We start from the raw sequence: 16,533 nt of genomic DNA, 5'->3' as shown, positions 1-16,533 counted from the left end.
CACTTTTTTCAAATTTTCTTGCTGTGGTTTTCACACCTGATGATGATTGCTTGTGTTGCAGTCGAAACGTCGTGATAATTTTATTGTTTTATATTTTTTATTATTTTACTGTTTGCCTTCTACGTGACTTTACCGAAAGAACCAAGAATATGAATCTCTGCAGTCACGAAAGCTTTAAATCAAAATTTATGTTCGGTGTTTTAACATCTTGACACACCTGAAGATGACCGTTTGTGTTATGGTCGAAACGTCGTGAGAATTGTTATTGTTTTATATATATTTTATTATTTTGTTGTTTCCCTTCAACGTGACTTTACCGAAAGAACTAAGATTAGAATATACAACTGTTTTTATTGCCAGAAAGGGTAAAACCTATTCTTGTATAATTCGGAACATTGTATAATTGGGCAAGTCGCGCATTAACAAGCGTTTACTGTAACATGCATACATCCAGCAGTAGATAGATCAAGGCACTTGCAAAAGCCCTCCACGAACAGATGCATGGTGTGACCCCCCCCTCTCGTGGCCACTTAGCATAACAACGATGCAGTGCCGGTCGATTCCGACGGAGCTTTTCGACTAACCGATTCGACTTCACTAATCGTTTCTAAGTAGCCACGGTGTCGCTCACGGGGCAATCGATGGCGGATTACGAAATCTTCCACGGAAGCGGTCACGAACTCGAAGCGCATCATTGACGAGGGGAACAAAGCTATCGATTCGTCCACCACGCGCAGCAGCCAATGCGTCGTTGATCCTGCGAGCGGTAAGGATGCAACGATGCTTCGAGTGTGGAATGCAGCGAGTCGTAACGATTCGACGGAGGCGATTCGCGGCAAGCCTCGTTGCAGAGGGGTCGTCCATAAATGACGTCACGCACCTAGGGGGGCGGGGTCAGACGTTTGTGACGATGTGACGAGGAGGGGTTGAGAAATGTGACGTCACGTCAAAATGCGCAACTTTAAACAAATATAAACACGTTCTACTTAATTAAATAGACTTTTTAATAAATGTTTTTTTCCTACAACATCAGAGTGCAGCGCCACATTAAACACGCACTACAATTACAATAGTTTAAAGCGATTTGAAGCATGTTTTATTTTCAAAATGGAAATATGGTTTTGGGGGGGTCTGATTTTTTGTGACGCCGTGTGACGAAGGGGGGAGAGGGGGGGGTCAAAAATCGTCCAAAATTGCGTAACGTCATTTATGGACGGCCCCAAAGAAAGCGTAGCGACATCAGCAGCGGCGCAAATTTCGTCTCGCGGAGTGCAGCAGCGGTTTGTGAGTTCGGATCTCGACAAATCGCGCACCACAATTTGCCGCTCACGGCACTGCTGGCAGAAAAGTCTCAAGGAGGGGGTGAGTGGGTGGGGGGCTCTTTGTGAGCCCTTCCAGAGGTAGGGGATGCCGGATTTATAATGCAGTGGTTGGTGGTGGTGGTGGAGGAGGAGGAGGACAAGTGTGTCTTTGCAATGCGGTGTAAAGGGTGAAATCTTAATTAGCCGTGCTGCGAGCAGGGCAAAGTGTGGGACTTGACTTGAGATGGGACGTGGTGGCGACGCTGCCAATGCGCGTTGAGTCAGTGGGGGGACATTGACACCACAGTTAGAGAAAGTCACGCAGTTGGAGAAATGTAACTTCAAATAAACATTTACGCCCAGTTCCGCACGCACGCACGCCCCAGCGCGTCGCGCACACACGGCGTGTTGTACTACAAACGCAGAGCGCAATTTAATGCAGGCTGAGTTGCTTGTCGTACACGCATGACTTCGTGTCGCTTGCAACCTGCACTGCTGATATCCCCCGTTGCGAATGGGATTTTTCTCGTAATTCGCAAGATTTTAAACAACACGCGTCATTTAAGATTAAAAATAGCACCCGTGGCTCATCGGATTTCTCCAGGATGAATAAATGATTCTGATTCGGAACGTTTTAACATTAAATGCGTATCGATAAATTTGGATTTAAAGCTTTCGTGACTGCAGTAATTCATATTCTTAGCTCTTTCGGTAAAGTCACGTTGAAGGGAAACAATAAAATTATATGCGTATCGATAGTTCATTGTTAATGTGCCATTGTATTGAGGGAATACCTGCTGTTGTGCTATCTTGGTGTGGTCTGAGACTGTTTTTCTTTTTGCTGCTTTGCCCAATCTTGATAAATCGGATTAATATAATGCACTTCTTTATTATTTATATTCAGTGACTTTTTTACCATTTTCTCCATTTTGCACGCCTATCTTTTTATTATTATTGATTTGCTGTTGTAACTTGCTGACCCCCGTGCCCGTATTGGACATCTGTGAAGAAAATAGCTTCACAGTTCATCAGATTTTTCCTCCTGCTGCAGTCTAAACAAAGATTCTGATGTTATGGGACCTTTCTGTCAGTATAAAAGTATATCAAATAAGAATAGGTGTAACCATTTCTGGCAATAAAACAGGTATTACGATATTCAAACACTACATAGATACCTTTTGGAAGGAATCAAGTCTTGCAAAATGTATATATGTGGTGTTTGAACATCTTAACTTACAGAAAGGGTAAAACATTTTTTTATTTTTCATACTTTGTAAGAAATCAAGCCTTGCAAAAAGGTATTTATTTGGTGTCTGAACATCTTAACAACTGTTTTATTGCCGGAACGGGTAAACCCGTTTTTTTTATTTTTCATGCTTTGATACTGGCAAAATTAATTCCATTATATATCTGCTCACGCTGAGCTCCGATACGTGCAATGCCTTTGTGCTGTTCGCCTTTTGGCGTTGTTCTATGGTCTGACAGTAGTGGCGAGACCAGGCCATGAAGAACAAGGCTTCCCTTATAGATTTAAGGCTTTCGTGACTGCTAGGATCCATACTCTTTGGTTCTATTGGGTAAAGTCACGTAGGTGAAAATAAAATAACAAAAAATCACTGTTATTTTATTTTCACCTACGTGACTTTACCCAATAGAACCAAAGAGTAAAGAACAAGGCTGTTTCTGGTGTAGGCCAATCAGTTTCAAAGACAATGCCATAGATTAATAATTATCAGAGCGCATGTTTGTTTGCATGTTCACCGCAAATACTGTGTGCGATTAATGCAGTGCTTGATTCCTCGCAAAAGGCGTTTGAACATCTTACCACCACCTGTTTTATTGCCAGAAATACTAAAAACCCGTTCTTATTTTTTGCACACAAAATTCTGAACGTTGCGTAAAACCCCCTCCTGAAAACCGTAATCGATTCTCCTTGCCTGCTCGTGAATCGCGAGCGCACCGACTCGAAGAATCGATTCTCTCCCCCCCTCGGCCCTCCCCCCACCCACCTCGTGTTTGTTACGAGAGTCGCCGATCGGAAGCGGCGCGAGCGCTCGACCCCCTCCGCCGTGACCTCCCCCCCCCACAACAACTTCGTGACCTGACCCTAGCTGACCCCACGACCTGACCGCCGCCCCCACCCCTTGCTACTCGACACTGCCGCGGCAGCAATGGGCCGCGAGCAGGAGCTGCTGGAGGCGGCGCGCACGGGGAACGTGGCGGCCGTGGAGAAGTTGCTGGCGAGCCGCCGGGGCCTCGGCTCGGCCACCGTGCAGGCTCTGCCCGGGCTACTCACCAGGTGAGAGGGGGGCGATGGGCACAGCGGGGAGGCTGCCGCGGGGCCCAGGGTGAGGCCGAGAGAGCGGGGGGCTACCCTCCTCCTCCACCTGTCGGGTAGGTGGGCGCGACGGGCGGGCGGGTCTCTGTTGCTAGAAGTGAGGTGAGGGAAGGCAATTGGTTTCATCTCACCAGGTGAGAGCGGGGCCTGGCCGTGGGACCCGGGCAGGATCCAGCAAGGCCCTGCCGGGTGAGTGGCGCGTTTTGGGGGTGGCCTGACCAGGTGAGACAGAGAGAGGCGGCGAGGGCGAGGCTCAACTTTCTTGTTGACCGAGTTTGTGGGTCTGGGGTGGGGCCCATGGGGTTCTGGCCGAGCCACAGGCGTGAGCTTGAGGGAGCTTCCCCCGAGCCTTGAGCAGTCAAACTGGCTCGTTGGACTGCTGGCAGGACGAGCGGATGGCCAGGTGAGCAAGGTGAGAGTGGGCTCGTCACGAGGTGAGGGGTCGGGTGGGGCACAAGCTCTGAGGCTGGCCAGGCAAGAGAGGAGGAGGCTTCGTCACCTGTTGGATGGGTGAGCGGGCGCCCTAGGCATTGAGCAAGCGAGGTGGTTGTTTGTCTCCTGACCTAGGGTGGTGAGGCTTCTGCGGTGTTGGCTAGGGCCTCTCGGGACCCGTGTGTTGACGATGTGAGCAAAGCTTGGGAACAAACAAGGTGAATGGGACCGCTGATGAGTTGAGCAGTGCTCTTTATGATCCCGACCACGTGTGTGTGTGTGGATCTGGACCTTTTAACAAAGTGTCCGGTGCACGGGACACAGATTTGTTCGTGGGTACGGGAAGGCACGCAAAAGCGGTGAAGTGATGTTTGCATTGCACCTGGCAGAATAACCAATTACACAGTGTGTTCAACCGCAGGAAAAATAAATCATTGACAACAAAATAGCTGTGTTGATTTTAGAGAGAGCATTCAAAGAAAAGACTGGCGTGTGGGATAAAGGGACGCAAGTAACGGCAATCATCGCTTTGTTAATTTCTACACAATCTATGCAACTTTACTGCCTTTCCCATCTCTCCCCCACCCCCGCTTCGCTTTTCACACTTCTCCCCATCGCCATCTGTTTACTCTCCCCAACTCTGTTCACACATTCATTTTTGTTGTTCACCACACCTCTAGTTTTACTCTGGCACATCGAGTTTCTGCCTTCACAAGGGCGAGCTTCCTCGGCTGCCTTGGCTCGCCGAACTTTACGTCTATAATTACACCACTTTAACAACACTTACTTCACTTGCATTGTCTGCCTTTCCCTCCGTATACTACTGTACTCGGCAACTCGCTTGTTCTCTCACCCATTCAAGAACTAAGCATTCGTTTCTGTTCACCATGTGGTCGTCAGTTAATTTATTTAAAGTATAGTAGTTCAAGTAAAGCAGCCATGAGTTTTACAATGCTTTAATTGGTTTGGGGAACAAAGTTTAGTATTTCCGCATTGTATTTTAGATTTTCCCATGTGAAACCGTTGTCTGCAACTGCCATTGTGTGCTGTTAAATTCCAGGTAGATTAAACAAAAATCAGTGATACATTTTTCAAAGTCATTGTTATTAGACAACAATGTTTTCCTTTCTGCAACTTTTCAACTGTCTTGTCAATCACAGTACGCATACAGTACTTGTTTTGGTATACAGTAATATTAATTCTGTAAAAAAAGACTACCTTGGCACCATTATTGTGTTAGAAATCAAGTACAGTGCCACATGTATGTGAAATCATAGACACTGGTCGTCCATGAAAGTATCAACCATTATTAAAGATTACACCTCAATCGTTTTAACGTACTGGTTGAAATTATATCAACATTATCTCCAGTGAAATGCTTGAGGGATATTTAACAGATAATAACAGAAGTGCATGAAACAACCAGAGGTATTGATGAGCACGTGGGAACCCTTATCAGATAAACATGATTGTGTGTTGCCAATGCCTTAGAACTGTGAAAGTTTGGACGATGAACACAACTAGATATTATAATCACCCATGACTAAGATATACCACAAAGTCTGTCGTTTTATACACTTAACTCAAATTGCTGTCTAATGTACAATACAATAAAAATGCACCCCATGTGTAGTCGTGAGTTAGTGATGTAAATTCAAATGATGTTCTAGAAGAGCGATCGAGCTGATATTTGTTACAAATGCAGTCAAAGTCTGTGCTTATATTTAGAAAACTTCAAAGTAAAAAAAATGATTTTGGGAACCACAAATGTTGGGGTTCCAAAATTTCTAAGTCTTTGATTTTAACCTGTGGTCATGCAAATTTGGCCCCCGATGTTTTAAAGGGTGCTGAATCCAAATATGACGTAACTTTCGATCACTCAGTGTTTTAGGCACGTTTTGGAAGATGGTGATATCAGGCAAAGCCTGCTGCTACCTACTCGTATTCCACTGGTAACTAAGACACTGGTGTAGAGAAATGTAAAACTAGTTGCCGTATAACTTGCAGCGGTAAGCAAGTGAGACCCTGGCGTGGCAATCCAATATGTATTTTAAATCTATATTTAGTAACAGCAAATCATATTACAGAGCACAATTCAGGAATCATCAGATATCCTTAGTGTCATTGAGTCTTTGCCGTTAGAGGTCAATCATAAACATCTTAGTGGTTACTTCACTATATTTGGCTCGGTCATCATCACTCACATCTCAAACATATCCAACCGGTCATTTAGAATGTCTCTGAGGCTGCATGGCAAACGGCGTAACCTCTTAATCCTGCAGGTGCTGTCATTTGGCTCGTTGCCTATCGATTATGATTGTCGAATCAAAGTAACTAATTTGTTTCCTGGTGAGAAAGCTTCTCCCGAGTCTCAAGGGTCTTTAAATACCACCATCCTGCTTGGGACGTTTGGCAATTTCCTTTGGGAGTTTGGGCGTGGGAGGAAACGAGCATGCACAGCAAATACCCGCATTAGGGAAGTACAATTAAGCCCCGCAAATATAGGTCAGTCCTTGCTATATTTTTATCGAGGAAATTTATCTGCCCCAGTAGATTGAGGTCTCTCACGTGTGACGTAAGCGTTATCCAGCAATCCTGCCTCCTGGCTTTTGTGAAATATGCATGCGTTACCACACAGCTTACAAACCCTAAGAATGTTTTCATTACGGTAATATTAAACTATAAGGCTATCTATGCCATTCATAATAGTATATAACATTGAACATCAATATTTAAAGGCAAAGATTTTACATATTATCAATTGATGTTTTTTTTTGTTTAAAACATTTTCATTATGTAGAAAATAGTATTTGGGTCTTCACCTGAAGACGCTTGCTTGTGTTGCGATCGAAACGTCGTGATTTAGATTTTTATTTTTTTCTATCTACGTGGCTTTACCGACAGACCCAAAGAATATGAATTCCTGCAGTCACGAAAGCTTTAAGTCAAGATTTATGTAGAAAATGTATGAAAGTTATAGTCATTGGCAATTTACTCACTAGAATTAATTAAACCTTTAATAATCACGTCTACTAGTACTTTCGAACCCTAGTAATATAATATAGAAGGATTCTGGGATAAAAAAAAACATATTTTTGACCACATACCACCTTTCAACACGTCTATTTTATTAAAATTTCCCCGATTTAAGCTTTGAAAAGTGATATTCGGTCACAGATTTCATTAAAAAATGGCAGCCTACTGCTTAAATCCATTGGGTTGGCAAGTATGTTATCCACGTGGTGTTTATGTATAATTGTTTATTTAAAATTTGTTACGGGAAATGCTTCCGTGCCCATGTAGACCTGAGCAAGCTGAACTTCCTTGCCAAGGTCTGGTTTGGGTGAACCCGTTCCACTGGATCACCGGCCATGGAGGAGGGGAATACAGAGGACGGGCTGTGGAACCTTCCTTTGGCTGTGGCAAAATATTTATGACAAGCATCGCAAAATTACGTAGAATATTGCAGTGTCAGAAGCTGCAAACTATAGTGCAGTGTTGCAATATTTAACAGAATGCACCGCGCAAAAAATACAGCCTTAAGTTTCTCAACTTCTGTTGTGCAAGGTTTTTGGTCTTCCGAGACGAGCTCTAGTCATCAATGCTGACCCCTGAGGAATCATAAAGTTGCTGAAGCCTTGTTTAGCCAAGTTTCCGCTTTCATTGTTGTAACCACGAAAGTACCCCTAATGACTCTAAATTGTCACAAAAATTGGTTTTGTTAGCTATTTACTAATTACTTACAGTTCAAAATCATCGGCAGGAAAAGCGTGTCTGAAAACAGCAGTAAGTGTTCTTCATACTTTGAAGCAGACCGCAGAAGACTCTTGGCTGCCCAGCCTGCTGGAACATCACTGGAAATCACTACATACTTGAAAACAATCATTGAGCGGGCTAATAAGAGTCTTGTCACTTTGAATAATAATAAAAAATACAATGCTTTTATCATGCAAGGTTGGTGAATACCATGGTTGCTCCAAACACATTTACCAATGTTACTCTTCCATTCACTACTAATCAGATAATATTTAAACAAAACAATCCAAATAAGTGTCCCCCCCCCCCATTAAACTTCTCTAATTCCCATTGTATGTATTTACTGTCTGGTGAATTTCTTTTGCACCGTACACAGTCAACCATGCTAATCGGTGTACTAAAAATGTAATCACGTCCATTGATATGTAAGTGTCTGTGGTGGTACGTTTTGTTCTGTTCTTAACATGATTCATTATACGTTATTGTAAAGTTAGTGAAGTGTGCAAATGCATATCTGCAAACCACTCTGAGCTTCTGTACATTCTCATGGGCATGCTGTGAACTCGGATGTATGGTCAACTCCTGTTTATTGTGAACTTGCAATGACCCACTTCATAGGTTTATAGTAGGTACAGTATTTAAGTTGATGTGAGAGATTATCAGCTATTTTATTTATAACATTTTGGTTTTCTAAAAACTTGATATTAAAATGGGGTTTGTCACTTTGTTGTGAATGTAAATTCGGCCCAACCTGCCACGCTGGTCAGTCCTAAGTCCAGTAGAGTACACAGTCTGATTTTTATCAACTGGTTGACCACACCTCATGTGGGCAACTCCGGAATTCAATTGCAACTTTATTTTTTTGTGGCACAGGCCCAATTTGCACTCCACGTGGGGGGGGGGGATGCTTCTGGTTTGGGTTTACAGATTTTACCGTGCCATGCATGGTCACCAAGTAGATGCTGTAAAACTCGCCACAAAGCCAGTTCTCATGAGCCCCATAACGGTATATCTCGTCAAGTTAGGTAATGTCACGTACATCCTTTTGTCATTCCACTGCTGGATGAAGAAGGAATGCCTTTTTTCCCGTCAAGTTTACAGGATTGGACGTGAACATTTCTGCCAGGCAGAATTCAAATGCTGTTTCTGTTGTGTTGCTCTCTACCCTGGTTTGGTTTGGGCGGCTTGTACTAAATCCAGCAGTGAATTTACAAAGGGCTGTATATTATTTTGTACAACAATCACAACTTAAATAGCTGGATACAGGTCTGCCGTAACCCGCAAGGGATTAACAACAGTGTATGCATGCGTGCGCGCACACCATTACTTATTGAATTCTTAATTCACCGATTCTGGTGCTGCTCACCTTAATTTATTAACAGACAAGAGCGAGTCCACATCACCTTTTTGGCGAGCGCCGGTCATGCACATGCTTTAGTTTATTTTGCTTTTAACAGTTTCCACATCTACAATGGAGTGCAGTGGGTGCGCACACATGCATTTCTTAGTCACTGCCATATTTTAACTGTAAACGTTTATGTCGAGGCATTTTCTTGTAATGCTGATTGAAAATATATTGTGTTTTTTGAGTGTCGGAACTTTAATTCGAGAAAGTTGTGAGTTTGGTGCTTATGGTTGCGGAGGAGGCAGATGCAGAGAATATATCTGTGTGGCTATAAATATATACTGTCTATATACAACCGTGTGACCAACATTCATGGTTTCCTGGCCTACCGGAGAAACGAAAAATCATCAGATTTTTAATATTACAATTTTATTGTAAGCTCGTCACTGCAGTAATAAATTGTCAATGGAGTGAACCAATGTATGATTGTGCAAGAGTTATCCAATGTAGTGGTTAGTGCACTGTGCTCTGGTGACACGAGTTAGATTTCCTCTTCGAGCATCGGTGACGAATATCAGAACTGGTCCTAGACCTTCCGTAGGTCCACTCAGCCTCAAATGAATACTTGGTGTCTTGATATATTTATGTTGAACTTCTTATGCACGGTATGTAGACAACTGTGCTAATCGGAGGTGCGGGGGAAGGGAGTCAGTCGGGTGTTGCTAACCACTGACCCCATCGCTTGGCGTGTTGGCCATCATAAATGTTCGCTAACAGCCCTTGCCCCAACAGTCCGTTAAAGGGGGATCTTTGTCTTTGCGTGTGTCTGTGCGTGCAGTATCTGGCGTGGACCTGCAGTGAACTGCGTAGACTCGTCTGGGTACACGCCGCTCCACCACGCCGCTCTCAACGGGCACAAGTACGAGCGCTGCCTCGGCATTTCGCGCACAGCACCAGCCACATGTCGAGTAGCACCCACGACACCTGAAACGCGCACCCTCCAGCCCTGCATGCATGTCCCATTTTGCTCAAGCAGACGTGTACATGGTGGCTTGTGCATCAAGTGTGTTAAATGCTTGGTATGCTCGTGGATGCAGGGACGTTGGAGTTATTAGAGCACTGGGAAGGCTTGTGCACACTTGGTGCATGGGGGGGTGGGTTTTTTATTCTGTTAAGGAAAATTGTCGTTGGACCGCATTGCATGGATGTTTTACTTGATGTATATGTCAGTATTATTAATGGGATAAGTGGTTTATGCACAATGGTTGCATGCAGCTTAGTGTGCTGTGTTCTGTGTATGTGTTTGACGAGTGGAATGATTGGACGTTGTTGGTGCAGTCTGCTGATTTTTTATTGTGCGTGTGTGTGTGCACTTATGGGGAGCGGTGGCGATTATTTGAACTGGTCCTGGGCCTCCCCGAGGTCGACTGAGCCTCAAATGAGTACCTGGTGCGCTGTATAATCGTCGACACTCGGGAGACGGAGGCGTCCGGGCGTGGTGCGGGCCAACTATCCCCTCGTGTGTGTAGGCTTTCATAGGTGCTCGCTAACAGCACTTGCCCAAAAAGTCTGTTCAGGCTATACATGAGATATTTGTTTTTGCACTGTGTTGGTTTATTAGTGTTTGTTATGGGGGGAGAGGTAGTGTAGCGGTTAGCGCGCTGCGTTATGAACCTGGTGACCCGGGTTCGATTCCCGCTCATGGCCAACACCAGTGACGATTATCTGAACCGATCCCGTGCCTCCCCTAGGTCGACTCAGCCTCAAATGAGTACCTGGTGCGGTGTGTAAACATTGCCACTAGGGAGACAAAGGCGGTCGGGCGTGGTGCTGGCCACCCACCCCCTCGTGTACCGTTCCGGCCTTCATAGGTGCTCGCTAACAGCACTTGCCCCTACTGTCTGTTAAGGCTATATGGGGGATCTTTGTTATGTTGTACACTTTCTACATTATGTGGTAAAGCATTATAATAGTGACATTGGCAAGATGGGGTGCATAAGGTTTGTGATTGAAGTCTAAAGGCAGTGTGTAGGAAGGTTTAATTGATGATGTGTGGTTTGTTCGGAAGTTCATGCTTTGTGGTGCATTGGCATATAGTCTGTGAACAAAAGTCGTTTTTTAAAGGTAATGCTTTTAAGAGGAAACTGCTCTGCTATTATAGTGTCTATAAAACCCTGTGTATAACTCGCCAACTATAACATCTTTGCGGCTAGAGATGGGTTAGTGTGATGCACATGCAGTGACACAGGATGAGGCCCTGTGCACTTTGTGTTTTTGAACATGCTCATTTAAAGTTTCTAAAAATAGTAATTGCAGGACATACATTCAATACTGTTGTTATGGATATACAGTATCTTTTAATTGATTGATTTAATTGATTTTGATTACGTGGGTAAAAAAAAAAACATTCAGCCTTAAGCTCTTTCTACAAGAATCATCCGTCGAGGACCCTAGTGAAAAAAGGGAAGTAACAGCAGCGAATAAATCATGACGTTGAGTAGCAAACACATGGAAAGAAAGCAACATTCAAGTCGTGCACCGTTCAAGTAACATTGGCAGCAGGCAGCACAGAAATGTAGCATCAGATCGCGTGGGTTCACTAACCACGTGTGCAAGATAAGGGGAATCATAAGTTAAGAAAGGAATTTAAAAAGGCCAGGTAAGGGAGGCATTTAAGCCGAAACCACCAAATTAACTTGTTTGGCAAAAGCGAGGGGCAGCAACACGTAATAAATGATCACCTTAGCCAGATATCACTGTGGGAGTGTTGAGTAGAAATAGAGAGGAGCAAGTTCAGAGGTGCTGTGTAATACATACGATGCTTACATGCAGGGTTGTTCGTGGTTATTGTGTGGATGAGCCACACATGACAAACCCTGATCCCCCACCACACTGAGATCAGAGGTTGGTGCACTGTGTGTGCAGTGGGGAGCGGTAGTGTCGCGGTTAGCGCGCTGCACTATGAACCCGGCGACCCGTGTTTGATTCCCAATCACGACCATTAACAGTGGCGAATATCTATACCGGTCCCGGGTCTCCCTTGATTGACTCGGCCTCAAATGAGTACCTGGTGCGGTGTGTAAACATCGCCACTGGGGGAGACTGATGCTGGCTACCCACCCCCTCGTGCGCCGTTCCGGCCTTCATAGGTGCTCGCTAACAGCACTTTGCCCCCAACAGTCTGTTAAAAGCGATACGGCGGGGGGGGGGGACCTCTGTCTTTGTGTGTTCAGGGAGGTCGTACTACGACTGCTGCAGCACGAGGCGAGCACAAACGTGGCAGACGCCAAGGGTTGCTTCCCCCTGCATCTGGCGGCCTGGCGGGGCGACGCGGACATCGTGCGCATACTGATTGAGCACGGACCTTCCCGCAGCCCACCCAATCAGCAGGTAAACACTGTCGCCGACACAAAACACTGGAAGTTGCTTACTCCGCCGAACCTCAAGAGTAAGGTAAAGAGATCATCACGGCCGACTGCTACCCTATCGCGACTCGCCCTCGCTTCCTTCACACCCCGGCCAGGTGGCTCTACTTGTCGAGCGGGCGGCTCGCAGTCGGAAGGTCGAGAGTTCAAATCCTGGTTGGGGAGGGGTGGGGTGTGGTTGACCCTGCCCATGATCCCTCTGGGGTCAATAAAATGAGTAACACTTGGTGGGAAAATCAACAGTGGTTGTCCTATGGATGGACTCCACCTTGTCATAGGAATGTGGGATTTCCACCACTGGTTCAGTGGTGTAAACAGGACATGAGCGCTGTCTCAGTGCTTATTTGAGCAGAAAATCACTCTACATCCTTCAGCTGTTGCACAGTCGAAAATTTCGCCTCCAAGTACCACTCTCATTTCAGTGTCGCACTTTATTCAAAACGATAACCACTCCAGCCTTTTTGTATGCAGCTCTGTTAACTTCGACCAAGTTTAGTTTAAAGTTATTTACTGAAACATTAGCGCCAAATCTATCGGTTTATTAATTTCACACTTAAATCTCTGCAATTTAAGACATCTCTCACAATGTAAAAAAAATAAATTCGTTTATTATCATCATTCTTGTAATTGCGTTTGAACTTTACCCTATTCCACAGCTAACATTTGAATGCCATTGTTATTTATTGTGAATTCATCATTGTTGTTTAATGTTCGTATTGATTTCGATTTAAAGCTTTCGTGACTGCAAGGATTCATCTTCTTTGGTTCTTTCGGTAAAGTCACGTAGAATGAGAATAAAATAATAAATTGATAAAATAAAATAACACAATAAAATTCTCCCGCTTGTGTTGTGGCCGAAACGTCGTGAGAATTTTGTTGTGTTATTTTATTTTATCAATGTATTATTTTATTCTCATTCTACGTGACTTTACCGAAAGAACCAAAGAAGAAGTTCGTATTGATATCAGGTTTATGAAGTTAGACTTGTGACCACCATCTGTTTACACGTTTACTCTGTGCTTGAGCTTCAGTGGATTCTTACATTGTATAAATAAGAGGATACACACTTCCATGTTTACACGACTGTTTTAGGGCTCCCCTTTTCACAAAATTATGTTTGGCAGAATGTTGAAAAAATTATTATTTTCAAGTGTAAATTAACATTTGATTAAAGTAAAAACGTGCATTGTTACCTGTAATGCATCCACTTTGTGTTTATAGTAATCATATACACACACATGTGCTATACATAACCATTTATAGACATGAAGTTTTAAATATCTATTATTTAACCAGCAGATCAGTTCGACACTTTTTATGCGGGCAAAGAAAAGCGGTACTACATCTCAAGTTTTATATGGTTTGCATCCTATTATTGATCTGAGGGTCGATCTGTTTGGTTGTGTGGATAAGCAGCACTGCTGCCTCGACCCATGGTTCGGTATAGTCATGTGCTGTGATATTTTGTCGCGTTTTACAGATTCCGAGTGAAAAGTCAGAAGTGAAACGGCATGGCCCGTTTGACCCCTATGTAAATGCCAAAGTAAGTCGCTTGCGGTTTTATGTTTCCTGTTTTGTTTATCTTTCGTTTGCTGTCTTGCATAAATGTTATGTGTTCTGTCTGTTAAAAGTTATTAATTCCATTACTTCATATGGTTTTTAATGACCTATTGAAAATAATTGTTTTTCCACATAGTTCACTTTATTGGTTCTTGTATGCAAATATATGGCAAAGTTATGGTTATTAATCGATTATTCGTTTTTTGGTAATCATTTTCGGAATTAATGAACCGTTCCAAAGGTTATTTGCGTCGGTGATTACATCTAGTTCAGTTTTAGTGTCCATTGAACAGATTTGCGCACGCGAACGTTCAAATCACACACCGCGTTCCAATGTCATTGGTCACGTGACAACCCATTAGATATAAAATAAATGTTAACAAATACTTTGCAGCCCCTTGTCAATCTAATGCTGGATGACAGCCTCGCCACGCTGTGTCGGTCATGGGGCTTGTTTGACCATACTTCACTACCATGGTCAGTGGGTTGGTGAAGGTTAGTTAACTGATAATGTCATTATGGATAATGTGAAACAAAGCTTAAATGTTCACGACCCTAATACATATCCTTGCCACCTCAAATGTAGGCACCCATATACGGATGAATGAGCATGTGTACGAGCATGCCAGGATGTCAAGTTAGCGAGTGTGAGCTGGCACCCTTGGATGTCTGTGTTTGTAGGCATGTTGGTAGTGTAATGGGGAGTGGTAGTTAATTGGTTAGTGCATTGTGCGGTGAGCCCAGCGACCCGAGTTTGATTCCCACTCACAACAAATAACAGTGGTGAATATTTGAACCGGTCCTGGGCCTACCGTAGGTTGACTCAGCTTTAAATGGTAAGTACCTGCTGCAGTGTGTAAACATGAGCACTGGGGAAACACACGCAGCTGGGCGTGGTGTTGGCCATCTCACCTTTGTGTGCTGTCGGCCTTTATAGGTGCCCACTAAAATTATTTGCTCCAACAGTCTGTTTAAAGGTTATACAGGGGGGATCTTTGTCATTGTCTTTTGCAGGCATGTGCCTATGTCTGTGCAAGAATTCTGGCATGTCCCCAGCCACCAGTGTTTGTATGTGTGCAGTCATAAGAATGCACTGATATGCATCCTTGCATGGCCTTCTTAGCAAATGTCATATACCGATAGATATAGGCATGGGGGCATGCGAGCAAGCATGGTATGAGGATCAAAACACAGTGGGCATTGCTGTGCTGTTAAACAATCAACAATAATCTTTATAGTCATATGGCAATCTACTAGTGACTGAATGGCCTCCCACTATGCCAGTCCATGGAAATGTTTGACCATACTTCCCCATGCTGGTCATTGTGGGTTGATGGAGGGGCGTGCCCAAGACCGGTTGAGATATCAGTTGCCAATGATGTTAGCCGTGGCCTGGAATCAAACTCAGGTCACTGGGTTCTCATTGTCCAGTGTGTTAACCACTGCACCACAGCTGCTCTAACAGGTCTTTAGGTGTTGAAATTTGCTTTACAATTATTTTAATTCCTTTCTACAGCTGTCACTTCCCTAAAGTTATTCTTGGTTAAATATAATTGCTGCTTTGCCTATGCGGATGTATCGTTTTCTCTGCTGTCTATAAAGTACAGGACCGCGTGCTGTTCACCTCGCCATTTCGTCGTCTTGTTTCTGGCCGAGGGCTAAGTAACAGCCCCCTCTTCTTGAGCTGTCCATCCGCATGGTTGCAAGACTTCTCTTCTTGGCTGTTTACCTGTCGAGTCAAAGTCCTGTCGCAAAGTTGGCACCAATACTTTAGGGGTTGCCACCCACATGTAATATTTTTCCATATTTTGTTCAATTAAAGAACAGCAACATCAGTAATACCCTGTGTTTGGTATTTGATGACAAGGAAAGTGAAGTCACATTTCGTAATCTTGTCTCCTGTATACAGAAACTAGCGGGAAGCACCCGGTGTTGCCCGGGGGAAAAATATATTGAAAACTTCTCAAAACGTAACATATACAAATAAAAAAAATCACTTTTATCATTACCTCATTAATAAACATTGAAATGAAACCCAATGCGCGGGGTGGATAAAAAAAACTTACGCTCGCGCGCCAAGATTCGATTCTTTATATCGCGCGAAGGAATCGAAGGTTAATATTCTTTTCTAGATTTAAAGCTTTCGTGACTGCAAGGATCCATACTCTTTGGTTCTATTCGGTAAAGTCACGTAGGTAAAAAATAAAACAACAAAAATCACGACGTTTCGACCACAACACAAGTGGCCTTCATCAGGTGAAGGGACCAACCTGTCCAGAGGACAGCGTTGGAGTGAAAAAGTCAAGCGCAGGTCGCCTCCTTTAAGCTGTGAGTGGGTAAACAGAAAAAAACGCCTTGACAAAGGAATTAGCATAA

General features: G+C 43.9%; 1 protein-coding gene across 4 annotated transcripts in view; it reads left to right on the top strand.

The window, feature by feature from the left end:
- The first annotated feature begins 611 nt into the window (after window positions 1–611).
- The window catches only part of LOC116951782 (ankyrin repeat and SAM domain-containing protein 1A), a 55,257-nt gene continuing 39,335 nt past the window's right edge, over window positions 612–16,533 (top strand). For 2 of the 4 annotated variants that reach the window (XM_076072521.1, XM_032970539.2), the window contains exons 1-4: window positions 3,313–3,600; window positions 10,011–10,091; window positions 12,406–12,562; window positions 14,078–14,140. In XM_076072521.1, coding sequence (XP_075928636.1) covers window positions 3,473–3,600; window positions 10,011–10,091; window positions 12,406–12,562; window positions 14,078–14,140 — 429 coding nt within the window. In that variant the 5' untranslated portion in view covers window positions 3,313–3,472. Of the gene's footprint in view, window positions 767–3,310; window positions 3,601–10,010; window positions 10,092–12,405; window positions 12,563–14,077; window positions 14,141–16,533 lie in introns of those variants that run through there. The other 2 variants (XM_076072514.1, XM_076072516.1) reach the window with 2 other exon arrangements.

Source organism: Petromyzon marinus, chromosome 3 (assembly GCF_048934315.1).
Source record: "Petromyzon marinus isolate PM22_M1 ecotype Great Lakes invasive population chromosome 3, UKy_Petmar_22M1.pri1.0, whole genome shotgun sequence".
Lineage (NCBI taxonomy): Eukaryota > Metazoa > Chordata > Hyperoartia > Petromyzontiformes > Petromyzontidae > Petromyzon > Petromyzon marinus.
This window is presented reverse-complemented; position numbering and strand designations above follow the sequence as displayed.